Source organism: Lemur catta, chromosome 1 (assembly GCF_020740605.2).
Source record: "Lemur catta isolate mLemCat1 chromosome 1, mLemCat1.pri, whole genome shotgun sequence".
Taxonomy (NCBI): domain Eukaryota; kingdom Metazoa; phylum Chordata; class Mammalia; order Primates; family Lemuridae; genus Lemur; species Lemur catta.
In genome coordinates this window covers 138,643,717-138,657,426 of record NC_059128.1, presented here as the reverse complement: position 1 = coordinate 138,657,426, position 13,710 = coordinate 138,643,717, and the positions used below count along the sequence as shown (strand labels likewise).

At 35.1% G+C, this 13,710-nt stretch overlaps 1 protein-coding gene across 17 annotated transcripts in view; it reads right to left on the bottom strand.

The window, feature by feature from the left end:
• The window catches only part of PARD3 (par-3 family cell polarity regulator), a 568,085-nt gene that overhangs the window by 231,060 nt on the left and 323,315 nt on the right, over positions 1 to 13,710 (bottom strand). For all 17 annotated transcript variants that reach the window (XM_045535668.1, XM_045535678.1, XM_045535705.1 and 14 more), the window contains 4 exons: positions 8,115 to 8,240; positions 6,635 to 7,017; positions 2,614 to 2,753; positions 87 to 215 (listed from right to left, as the gene is read on the bottom strand). In XM_045535668.1, coding sequence (XP_045391624.1) covers positions 87 to 215; positions 2,614 to 2,753; positions 6,635 to 7,017; positions 8,115 to 8,240 — 778 coding nt within the window. The remainder of the gene's footprint in view (positions 1 to 86; positions 216 to 2,613; positions 2,754 to 6,634; positions 7,018 to 8,114; positions 8,241 to 13,710) is intronic.

Here is a 13,710-nt window from a genome sequence, read left to right as displayed (position 1 = left end):
GCAACAAACATCTCCCATCAGGTAGCTAACCCAGAACCCTGGCTCCTGATCATCAGAAATCTTTCATGTGCTCTAAATTTACACACCAGTTCCCTTGGGTGGAAGGCCTCTTCCTGGCGAAAGACCAGAAGGCTCACGGTTCCTTCCATCTTGGTGCTTCTCAGCAGCGAAACAACCTCCTCTTGGGATTTGCCTGCTATATCTACTCCATTTACCTAAAACAAATAAAAAGTTTTCAGCTGCCATCCTGTGCAAACAAATAACAGAAGAAAAAAAAAAACCCACCGTCTAGGACTGCCCCTATCTGCCATGGAGCACAACTCATGTCAAGAAATAGTCTGCCATGACTGGGTAACCACTAAGGTTTTGTGGCTAATGAAGAAACTCAGACCAGACATCTAGAAGTAAGAGAGGAAGTGGCCAGTCTTTTAGTGCTCATCAATAAACCAAAGCTACAACCACAGGGGCATTAATAAGTAACAAGTAATAAACAATTATATCTAAAATGTCAAGTTACACAACTCGCTGGTTTTGAACTGAGATATTTTGATGGCCCTTGTGTTTTCATATACAAAAATAAAAAAGCATTGCTCTTATAAGGGGTAATAAAAACACACCAAAAATACCTTGGCATAAATACTTTCACAATCAATAACATTTTACTTACAAATAGGGAGAAAACTTTTTATCCCGAAAATGTAAACAATAAAAAAGGATCACTAACAAAATAACAACATTTTGGAGGGGAAGCAATATTTCACTTCAAATTTCTTCAGTTAGAAGAATTCTAGCAGGAAAAAGATTTGAAACAACCTATTCTTAGAGAATCTCATCATTTTATCTCGTAAGAAGTCTAACATCGTTATCAGAAAGCACAATATATTTAACAGAAATGACAGCATAAATTCCTTTTTTAAAAAGTATTCTGTAATTTTTCTCTTTAGACAAAAATAACCTTTTGTCCTAGGCAAATAAGTGTACTACTTAAATTGTAATATTAAAATTTTTCTGTGACTGGGGAAAATATGTCTTGGAACGGTTCCCCTTCTGCTAAAACAATCTTATATAGCTCAAAGTACTACTTTATAGGATTGCAGGAAATAGGTAACAGGATCAAAGAAAGTAAAAAAAATTCTGGAAGATAAAGACAAAAGAAGTTTGACACTTGATACTTTTTTTTTTTTTTGGTATGATTCCCAACATCCAGACACTGAGAAAAACTGCCCATGGAGTTGCTGATACTGTCCAGCTACAACTACAGATACTAGAAGGTTGGGTTTAAAACATGCAAAAACGAAGTTTCCGTTTTAGGACACAGCTGACAGCTATAATAAAACCTAAACTCTGAAGACAAACAAGGTCATTCCCATGTCTTGAAAAAAAATAAATAAATAAAGGTCGTTGGGATGTGTTGGAAGTAAAGCAATTAGGTGATAGGAAAAAAAAGTGACTAAAAAATAAAGTGATTATCTTTAGAAAGAAAGAGGGAAGAAGGGAGGCAGGCAGAAAAGGACAGACTTTGTTTAAATGTAGAAGCCAAGAGGACTGAGTTCATGTCCTAGCTAAGACTTACTAAATATTAATAAAACAAGGTATAGCTGCAAAGCTGGGCTAATACTACTCAATTTCTATTCCAAGACAAGTGAAATATACTTGTTGATTCTGGAAACAATACCCTAAACATAATTTGTACTCAAACCTTTCCTGTTATTTAGCCTCTATCCGTGCCTCTTTATAAATGTTGTCACACACAAAGCACAAAAAGGGAGGGAGGAAGATTTAACACAACTAAGGCCCAAAATGTAGACATGGGAAAAAATGCAGAAGCTATTCTTTTGCTCCTCTACTTTTCAAGAAATCTGGAGAGCTCAAAACCACATATGAAACTAAAAAAAAAAAAAAAAAAGCAGGTTGGTATGGGAAAAGTTAACTTGAACTTGACTATTTGAACACTAGTTAATAATTAGGAAATATGGTATGTGCTAAAAAGAACATAGACTATGCTTTCTGAAAAAAAATTTTAAAAATCGCTAATCAAGTATGCTTTTTCTCAATCTTTCCCTTCTTTTTATCCTATATGCACAAACCTTCACATAAAACAGAAATTCTGGATGTTTATGTATTTCCAAGATAGCCTCAAACACCAACGAACTGAAACTTATGAGGCACTGAAAGAAAATTTTTCAAAAACTGCTTTTCTTTTTTTCCTTGACATGTGACTCTTATGTCTCAATGCATTCTCAATGCTGCCATCTCAAAATCTCCTTGTCCCTCTCATCAAGACACACTGTTTTCATTTATTTTGTCTCTGTTCTGATTACGAAGTAGATAACATCTCCATACAGCCATCTAGAAATACAACCTTAATGACATTTTATATAATGACAAAATACTATGGGATCTCATAAAACATGTCTGAATAACTAAACATTTGTAAGTAAAAGATAATTTTTCATCAGGTAACACAGAAAATGTAAAACAGAAATACACGGTTTGTTGACATACTTCTGCTAAAATGTATAATTGAATATTTTATAAAAATGTTAAAAAGTAACTCTTGAAAATGGAATCTTTCAAGAATTATGGAACATCTTGCGTAGGGATGCCACTCACCTCTATAAGTCTGTCCCCTGCCTTAAGTCTGCCATCTTGAATGGCAGCCCCCCGTGGGAGGATGTTTTTCACATAAATTGGAGCTGTGCCACCTATTGTAACATCTCGGGAAGTGATGCTGAATCCCAAACCTTCTGTACCTACATGTGGAACAGGATTAAAAAAAAAAAAAAAAGTAAATAAAATGAGGTATCTTAAATTTTAAAGATGTATCATACATAAAGGATTTGTGACTATTCTCTACCTCAATTTGACATTGCACAACTTTCACAATGGACTCCATTTCTTCTAATACTTTAAAAGCTGTAATACATTTTTCAAACTAGACAAACTTATGGAAGGTTTAAATGGTTGCTCCCCTACTTAATCAAATGTCATTAGTCTAAGAAGAAATGGCAAGCATCTCAAAGACAGTTGAAAGTTAATATATAAATATGCCTGCTAAACGTTTTTAAATCAAGCAATGTCTTTGAGGATGAAATTCACTACAAGAAGAAAGGAAAAAAAATTCTTTTAAGACCCACAGTGCCTCAAAACTCAAGGATTACTGTGCGATAATGGTATCCAAATTGGAAGGGAAGAGAATACGTTCAGAGACAGAAAACGAATAGCAAAATGGTAAGTATTTCTAGATACAGATGATGGAACCTGCCCAAACCATAATTACTCATGGCAATTTACTAAGATGACAAACCATATTATCTTTGCCTGGTTCTCTTCTAATCCATGTAAATCTTATCATGTAAATTTCTCCCCCTGCTCCCCCAAAATGAGGCAGATTACTCAGTGAAGAATCCATCTTAGATCATGGCTACCAAATCTAAGGATCATCATATTATGTTTAAGGTACTAAGGTTAATGAAGGATTTGTAAATTACTCTGCTGATGTGTAGAATTTAAATTCTCAGTTCTTTGGCAGCTTTCTTGATAGGCAGTCTTACAAGCTCAACATGATGTAGAAAAGGGGTTATATGTCACTAAAATCGACATGCAATAAGCCAAAAGGTGCCCAGGGGAAAAAAAAATGTGAAGATAATAACAAATTTCTAATGAATCACAGAATTTTTATAGCACTTTGAATAATGATTAATTTCTACTGAAGCTTTTTTAGAAAAGTTACTTCTTAAGATATTGGGTTCCATTTCAGTTAAAATAATATTAGGGCAAATACTTGCTCATTATTGCAAGGAAAGAGATCTGTACAGGTAAAAAAAAAATCAGGGGGAAAGAATACATTAATTTGGCACAGCACTCAGTGTAAAACCATAATGAAAGGTATAAAATATGTGAATAAAAAATGGGAAAATAAAAATGTAAGTTAAAGAAAGCAGAAATGAAGAAAACATTCAATAATCATATTGGTGTCAAAACCTACCATAAATATCCTCAAGATCAAACAAAACATTCTAGTCTGAAGTCACTTCAATATGCCCAGACTGTTAATTTCTTAACTCTTCTGTGCTGAAGAGTTGAATGGCATATTGTCTATATGAAATTTTCCTAATTACTCTGCTGGGACATTTCCACGTCTCTGTGCTTTCATGGAACTCTAATGATGTGCAATAACATTTATTAAGAAAGAATTCTGAATTATTCTCCTTTTGCAATATTAATTTGTATGAACTACAAATACTGCTATGTGAACCTCAATACTATTAAAATATCAGCAATAACCCCTAAATCTGTAAGCCAAAAGGTTAGGCAATGACCTTTAAAAAGAAAGATAAATAGATATCAATTTTCATTTAACAAAGCCAACAAAACATTTTGCACTGACTGAAACAGATTACTGACCTTCTCCTCAGACTTTATTAAAAAGCTAATTTCTACAAAAGACCAGAGTATTTGACAATGCCAAAATGGCAATAAATATTAAAAAATCGTAATTATGGAGGCAAGTACATTGGGCTATTCTATTTTGTCTTGTTAGATAACATAGTTCCAAAATTATGCCAAAGAATCATTATCCTGAAGGCTTCTTTTCTTTTAATTACTATTGATCCCAGTTTTTGAAGAATTGCTGTCACTGAAAGCACATTAGCGCATGTTACAATGAATTTAAAGTTTATGTTTTTAATGTACTTCATTAAAAATCTTATGGGTAACAATGATGGTAAAAAAAAAATACTATCTGCTAACTACAGTGAAAATTGTTCAATTCTCCTATGATCATTATTATTAAAATATATGTATTCAGTCCTAACCAAAGACAATCAGCACCCTTCTTAAATCTTATTTATGGTAAACATATTTGTTATATAAAATATTTGTAAGTATTGGCAGCATGCACTTTTTGTCACACATTCTCACAGTCAATTAAAATCAAGATACATCTATGGGACTCTATATCACTTAGATTACTCAAGGTCAGAATAATATTTAAAAGAAAAGCACCGTTTCCATTTTTGTTACAGTGATTAAGCATAGCCTTTCTAAATAACCTTGTATAAACGCAATCATCTTTCTAAATGCTATTAAAATAATATCTGTATTCAAAGAATGGTTCTTTTAATGGCAAATAAAATTTCCCTTCATTAAAAAAGTTCTTATTATATCAAACTTGTTAAATACACTAACTGTATGAAAAGCTGTAATTAACTACACAAATATCCCTGTATCAGTGTAAAAGGGAAAAGATACTTATGAATTAATTTCTTCAGGACAATGGCCAAGTTAAAGACTGCACCTTTGTTGAAAGAGCCCGAGCAGAATTTTATTTTTTAACACAACTCTATCTGTGGTTCTTGATATGATTTTGGTTAAAAAAACAAGGGCCTGTCATTTGACAGAGAAAAAGGAAGAAAGAGGATCAGATATTTCCCTCATTTAGGAATTGACAGAACTGAAGGGGTTTGTGCTGATGTGCCCTTGTGTGTGCGAGGAGGCAAGCTGTCAACTCCTGATCGTGTCAACCAAGTATCTGGAGCTTAAAAGGCAGCAACCAGAAATAAGGAACTTGTGGTTCACATAAAGTTCAACGCAAGAATATGATTTAGAAAGGAAACAGCAGTCTCAGCGTTTACAACCTTGTAAACACTACCCCAACTGGGAAGAAGAACGGTCTGAATATCAGGATATGGAGAACAGTCTAGTAAGAATCTGCTGCCAACAGCCATGGGACGGGAGGAAATAATGCACCTCTCTCGGATTCACGTCCATCCAACTGCAGGAGTTGTTTGGGCTCATAAAAAGAGGCATATTCTACATAATGACACCATCTTGAAAGACATGATTTAAAAATATCTTGAAATGCTCAGCTAAAACTGACAACCAACAGCAAAAGTGTATCTCTGTGCCTGGAGAGGGCACCAAGTGAAAATCAGAAAGTCAAGTCCAGATCTCAGCTGAGCTGAAGGAAAACCAGAAATGCATGCTCCCTAAACACATGGATCTACCATCACCAGGAAGGGGTACCTAAATAAATAAATTGATATAAAGTGTATGAAGAATTAGCAAAGCCCATCATGACTTCCCACATGACCTTAAGGGTAGCAATGTAGCATTATGAAAAAGCAAGAGACAGGTGCCAAGGGCCTGGATTCTCTGTAACCCACCACGAACCACTGACAGCCTCAAGTGAACTGGCCACTCCATGTCACCAAAACACTGGGGTTGAAGCTGACAATCCACCAAGTCCTCTTTGAGGGCTGTATTTGGACAGCAAGTGGGTGATTCAAAGCAGTTAAACCCTCACTATTGTTTTGGGTTTCATAGTAATGTCCTAAAACCATTTTCATTCATAATCAAAAATTTTACTACAGTAGTAACTGCTACCTTCTTCTCATAGACTTATATTTTAAGGTCTTATTCTTTGAACTTTCATGTTTTGATTTCGATAGAGCAAAATGAATCTGAAAAGCATAAAAAATACAATTTTAAATATGCTACAAAGCAAATCATCTTTAAACAAAGTCTTTCTTATCAGTTCTTTCACAGTAATGGAATAAAATTTAGGGTGCTTTCGGTTCGTTGGTTGCATTTTTAAATAAATTCCACGAAACAAAAACAAGATAGGTCGTACCTTTCTTAAGCTGGATATTAAGCCTCTTGCCTACTTTTTTGGTGTTATAACTGCTGCTTACATTCGTGCTAAATACATTGTGGGGTGCTAGGGCTGGCGCCGATGGCGGCTTTCCGGAGGGGTGCGCGCTGTGAGGTAGTCGTGGATGAGGGTCTAGCTGCTCGGGCGGGTGGTTCAGTCTGGGTGCTCTCTGCACCCCGTGAGGCACTGCGCTGTTGACACTCCTGTTGTCGATATACTGGCTGTCAGGGCCGAAGCAACCTGGATAGTAACTGTTCTTCTCACTTTGGGATAGTTGTTCATACTGCTCTTTCTTTGCTGCAGGAACCACATGGAACCAAATGATGGGTGTACGCATGGCTTGGCGAAACATATGTTGCGCTCTGGGTTTGAGAAAGAATGGAAAATTAGCAAATTAAGACTGGCAGACTAGAAGATATTATGAGCTTAATTAAGTACACTAATTAAGCAATAAGAACTGACAGACTGTTGAAACTGAAAAGCAAAATTCTAATAACCCATTTATCACTCAAGTTTGCAAGCTCTGATACACAAGCATCGCTGTATCTCCAAATGTAAATTTCTCATTCCCTAAAGAAAAACAGCAAACTTATCTGTGACAGATAAAATACTGTCCTCTCAATTGTAAATCATTAAACAACTATTTTAGGTACAACAAAGGTATTATAATTGCAATAGCAATAGAAATCAAATGTAACTTTCTCTCTCTAACATTATCGAATACAACTTGTGAACATTATATAATATTTCCTTACAAAGGGACTATTTGAGTTTTCAAAGAAATATCTTTATAAATATAGGAAGCAAAGAACTATTCATGACTTATTCATTTAAGTCAGTGTATGCAAAAATCCCAAGAACAGCAATGCAGCCTCAGTAATTAAAACTGTGGGTCCCAGTGCTGCAGCGTGACAAGGCTGAGAGGCAGCTCCATCTCAAGCTGTTTTCCTGGTCAAGTCTCACCCCAAGTTCTCAAGAGTTCTGCTCACTCCTGCCTTGTCTAATAGGACCTGGCCAACTTTTATTTATTTATTTTTTCTTTGCACAAAGGCTTGAATCAGGATAAACGAAATATTCGTATGACACGATACTGTGGCTCAAAGGAGCTTTTTCCATTTATGTGTACTCAAAGACACTGTGTGCAACAAGGTTGGAAATGGGAGGTAAAATATGATAAAAACGAGACCACCTGTCAATCTTCCAAAAGGTGAGGAACCAGCAAATTTGTAAAGCCAAAATTGGGCCCGCAATACTTTAAAAAGAGCCAGATGACTCAGAGAGAGGGCACTTTGAAATATAGTCTAATGGCAGTAATTACTCTGAGTTTGATTAAATTTTTAAAAGCTACATAATGGCAGAAAATACCCCTCTCTAGTATAAACAGTGAGATCATTTCAATTGACTTGCACTCTGTCACGCCTAAAGCACGAGGGGACAGAAGTGCGGGAAGCACACTTACTGCTCAAATCTTCTATTTCGGAGGTCGCCATCATTAATCCTGACAATGCAATCGTTCTCGTGAAAAAGGTTTTCTTGTTCAGCTTTACCACCTTTCTCCAATCGTTTTACTAATAACCCCAGGGTTCTGGAACATTAAGAATGCAAATGATTACACACGCAATATTTCCAGTGTGCACACACTACCCTATTGCTTTAGTGCGGACATATTTACAAAGACTTCCTTATAGAGGGGTGCGTTAAATCGCTATTAACACATTTTAAAACACAACCCAGACAAAATCACAACAATTTAAATGATGTGTAGAAATGGATCCTTTCAATAAATATAAGAAATCATTTTCTGGCTCATCAGTATTGTTTTTATAACAAACCACACTATTCTCTACGTTGAAAAATGCTCCAAACAGAGCCTGCCTAACGGTTCAGTGGGTATTGCACTGTGAAGCACGGATGAGCATGTATTTATGAATGGCTCATGTGGTTTTCTGTTTGAAGTCAGCTGGTACACCACTGACTGCACCCCATCTTTCTGTGAAAGTTAAGATAATGAAGAAAAGCTAATCTTATTGCACTGTAGGTTTGAGAAGGATAATAGCAAAGATTTCAGAAATAGAAGAGTTTCCGTGCTTGGCATCTGAATTTCATAGTGCCTAATATTCTGAATTTCAAAACCTGTTAGGTCTCTCAAAAGTAAGTCATATTGTTGCCAGTATTTGCATTTGAATAAAAACAGAAGAAAGTCAGTGAGATGTTCGATTAATTCTGGTCACTATTCATCTCACCCACATGCATACTCAATCTCCAGGTGGAAAGACAAGTTTGAACATATTCTAAGGAACCCAGATGGAGAAAAAAAGTAAAAATTACTAGTGTACTTGCTCGAACACTAACTTCTTAACTGACAGGACACTCTACAGACACTGGGACAAGTAAGTAAATACTTTATGCAATCACAGTATAAGCAATGCAAATCTTGACCTATTATTTACCTGGTAGTCGACACAAATTTTGTATCATGATCACGGTAAAATTCTTACGTGAACTTATTTTTTGGTACTTCTAAAGTTTGCATTTTCTTTCATTATCCTAATAAAGAGACTCAAAAATGCCTGTAGAAATACTAAAATTGAGAATCCTATGTATATTAAAATTGGAGACACCGTAATTTCCTATTGTCTCTATATATTTTTCAAGAGAATTACGACTTGCAGTTTCCTGGAAATGCTTCCCAAAAGAAATATACCTAAACAGAGAGTGTCCTCTTCTAAACTCTTAAAGTAATTGTTGCATGTGTTCTATGTGCGTTTATCTCATTTTTCTATTATATACCTAGCTTATCTCTACTATTGCATTGTAAGCTCCTAGAAGACAGAAGATGGGATTCAGCTGCCCAAGCACTTAGCTAGTAGTAAGGTCTTGATAAATGACAACTGAATGAATGGATGATTGAGTTTAGCTAAGGCAAACAAGTCTCATATTTAAGACTAATAAGCTTTTTGTGAAACAGAATATGAGTGAACAGAATTTTGATTCAGATCCTTTTTCTCATGAAAGTATCATTTATGCTAAAGATATGATTAAGCCAAAATGAATTAAATTGAAGTGAAATTCCTATTTCACTTGTTATTTTGCAGTGGAACTTTGTTTCTTATATGAATATTTATGAAGTCACTGATTAAGTTCGTTCTAATTTATATTATTAAATATAACAACTAGACATTATACTACGGTCAAGTCTACTCACTCTCAAGAATGAGAATATACTATTTCAATTGTGTTTTGTAATTTTACCAGCTGACAATTAGCACCTACAAAAGTAAGAGTCTAAAAATATTATGTACGTAATTTTTAGTTACTGATGGCTATGTATTGGCAGTAAGTAATTATGTAAAATTCTCTAAACCCAAAGGTAAGAATAAAGTACATTGATTTAGGTGCATGAGCAACCTCACTACCACCACCTCAGTCCATTTTTAGAAGAAAAAGATTCCATAATATGCCACCCAAGAATTAATTTATTGTTTAGATGTGATCATGTCCACAATTTATCTCCTTAGGCTTCCCTAATGCTTAAGTTTGTTTCTATCTGCAACTGAACAAAGAGTTCTATCAGAGGAATCAAACAAATTAAGTTATATCCATGATTCTGATGAATGGGAAAAATTAATAAGAAAAGTCAAATTAAATCAGTTATGGAAACCAGTGGAACTTGAAGATATTTGGCCAATTCTCCTTCAAAACAGCCACATAAAAGAAGGAAAGAAGGAAAAGATGTCTCAGTCTCGTACAGGTAATCATAACAGAACCACCATGTGGTGGCACATTTGCTGTTAAAAACTACCTGTATAGATCAAGAACACTTTTTTAAAGTACATACACCATTGTCCCCGCAATAAAAATATGCCCTACACCAAGACTCACTCCAGTTAATTAGTTTTTAATTGGTGAAATCACAAGCAAAACTTCAATGTGGTTATAAAATTTCTGCCATCTAAAGTGACTGTTAGTATGTCTTTATGTATTCTGAAATTGTGTAAACAAAAATAGCCAACAGAAAATTGTTAGAAAAATATACATAGATTGTTTAATGGAAATTACTTCGCAGTTAATTAGCACTGATCATTGGCTTAAATTTGTACATTTATCTTCTACAGAAGTATTCAGTATTTATGAGAGTTTAAAATAGTGTAACTTAGAAATCTGTACTTTAATTCTACAAGTGACATCAATAATTTTTCAGATAAATTAGGTGAATGGATTTATATTCGTATCATTTTTCTTTTTGAAACCTACTTTTTCATCTCCCCCTAGTAATCATTCTAGAAAAATCACCCAAAGTAAAAAAGCATGCTGTGTTTCATTTATTGAATGGTTATCTTTCTGAGTAAGTCCTCATCTATGGCCAATGCATCAATAATCCTAACATACAGTAAAAATGGTACAAATCATAAATACACTATCACACTGACAGGAAATATAATGGAAGTTTATTCGTAGAGGCTTTAGCAACCAACATTGTTAAAATAGTCAAGAAAAATCTCAGAATCCTTTTATTCAATACTAGAGACTTGATTTGGGGAGGGGGGAGAAGTGCAGAAGAGGAAGAACTTCACCCCGACTGACACAGTGAGTGATCAGGGAATCAAGGGAACAGACTGAATTAAGGTGAAGTTAGCAGCGTGCTGATTTCTAAGTACTTAACCACACTATTAGAATCATTCTCTCAAAAAGAATGGATTAATTTAAAAGTAAAGTGGCACAATCTGCAAAATTATCTCATTTGCTCCACTAGGTGAAGATGATTACAAAAGAAATGGGAATGATCAAAAAAAAAGAAAAAGAAAAAGAAAAAGAAAAACCCAACTTCACAAGAAAATTGAACCGATAACAGCTGAGAATGAAGAGAACTTCAACGGGAAGTAGTAGTTAACAGACACTTTCAGACACTTCCACCTTCCTGAAAAATGTGTGTGCACAAGCAGATGTATTTCCATACCTCCCATTTTCAATTTAAAGCTGTATCAAATATTAATCATATGGTTAACAAGGAAATTTTAGGAATGTATTTTGCAAAATCAACCAGCAACTAGAATTTGTTCTAGAGTAATAAAGAATCGACTACCTATGGTATTTTGGCTCCTGCAACATTGTTATCAGACAAAGTAATTAAAGCCAATGAAGTTCTGAACATTTCGGCGTGTGAAAGTGCTGGGACAGAGAACAGCTTTTCTTCTGGGCAGCTAGCACCAGAATTCCTGACTGGGGCAACCATGTTCTATCAGAAGAAGAAACCACTTTGCAAAAACTAAAAAGGGAGGGCGAAGGAAAAGGGAATGAGGTGAGCTCTGGGGAATTATTCAGGAGCAGAACCACCCACGACTGGCTATATTAGGATAAAAGACTTGATGCATTTATTAATGGGTGGGCCACATTTACGAAGAAACAGCAAGGTTTAGAGTTATGTCAAACAGAACCTCTTCTACCTTTCTTTATGAATCTGATATAAACCCAACTTGGCTCATCTGATTTTGAAGCAAATGGATTTTTTTCTGGTCAATCTAAAACATCCCCAAACCTACTCTTCTTCCAATGTTTCTTATATCTTTTTCAAAATTTAAAAAAGAAAACAGAAAGAAAGAAAATACTATGTTCACTGCACACAAATCTCACCTCTGAATAATTTTGCTGATACTAAAAAATGTAATGACACATTTCTTTCAAGACATTCCTCATAGTTTTTTTAACAATGTTTCTTAAAAAAAAAAAGGCAAGGAAGGATACACTTGCAGAAAGCAAGCCATTGAAATGCGGCATCTTTGTACATGATTTTGGATGCATAATTAGAAATTTAACTGCTTAGATTATATTAAGGATTGCACCACTACACTTTTACAAGGTTCATTAGCCTAATTATACACTTAATTAAAACAAACTCAGTCACACATGTTAACATTTTCAATTCTAAGTATAAATTACAACCAATGATAAAACTGAAAATAAGTAACAAATGTTTTATTGACATCCAAATTGGCTGAGTTAGTCTGAGTTTTGCTTTGATAATGTAAACTACCACAACTGCCACCCAGCTGTATGGAAATGATCATAATTCATCTTAATAAAAGCTGACACAGTGTAAACACCACAACTGCAGAGAAGGCAGAGCATGAATGGGCGGAACAGGAACCTCTCACCTCCCTGGAGTGCTACACATGGGGGGCCAGTAATTACCTACATGACCCCTGAGAACCACGGCCACCGACACAGGGGAAGCCAAGAGAAAAGTTGAAAGGAATTCTGGGCTAAAATAAAAACCTTGGTTTTAAAAAAACAAAACACAACACTGTAATGGGTGAGATGAACAGGCCAAAAACAGGTGAAGAGAAATGGAGAATTCATTCGGATTGGAGCAGAAATGACAGACACCGTATTACTACATTTAAAGAAACATGATTTATCCAAAAGTAATATACAACTCTTCTAATACAGATGCATATATTATGGTCCCTTATTATAACAAATGAGTCTGCAGTTGAGAATGCACAATGAAAAACTTTCAGACAAAACACTACTGAGTCAGTAAATAAACTGTTTTTTTCCCCCAAAAGTAATTAAATTAAAGAGTATATTTATTCTGAGCTAGTTCCATGACGTTCAAATTGACTGTAATTCTTCATTGGCATATGTAGCCAGTTAACTAAAGAAGTGTGGATTGGGATTCTCAAATTTATGATATAATAGTATATTTTATCTCAGATTCATGATGTAAGAGAAAAACGATCATTTTCCCTGATTGTGCCAACTAATCACTACCTACACCTAGACAACCGGAATACCAAGAAACACTGCAGGGAAATTTAAGGCATATAAGACAAGTTGAAAATACATTCTCATGATTTCACTATTCTTATCAGCTGCCACTGCCAAGCATCCTGCTAAATGACTCACACGCATTTCCTTATTGAAACCATACAAAAGCCATGACTCCTATGCCCCAGACGTAAGGACTGGAGCTAAGTGAAGTTGATTTGCCCAAGGCCACACTTAGTAAAAAGTTAGAGCCAGGCTCCAACCCAGGTAGCCTGGACCACCTAACA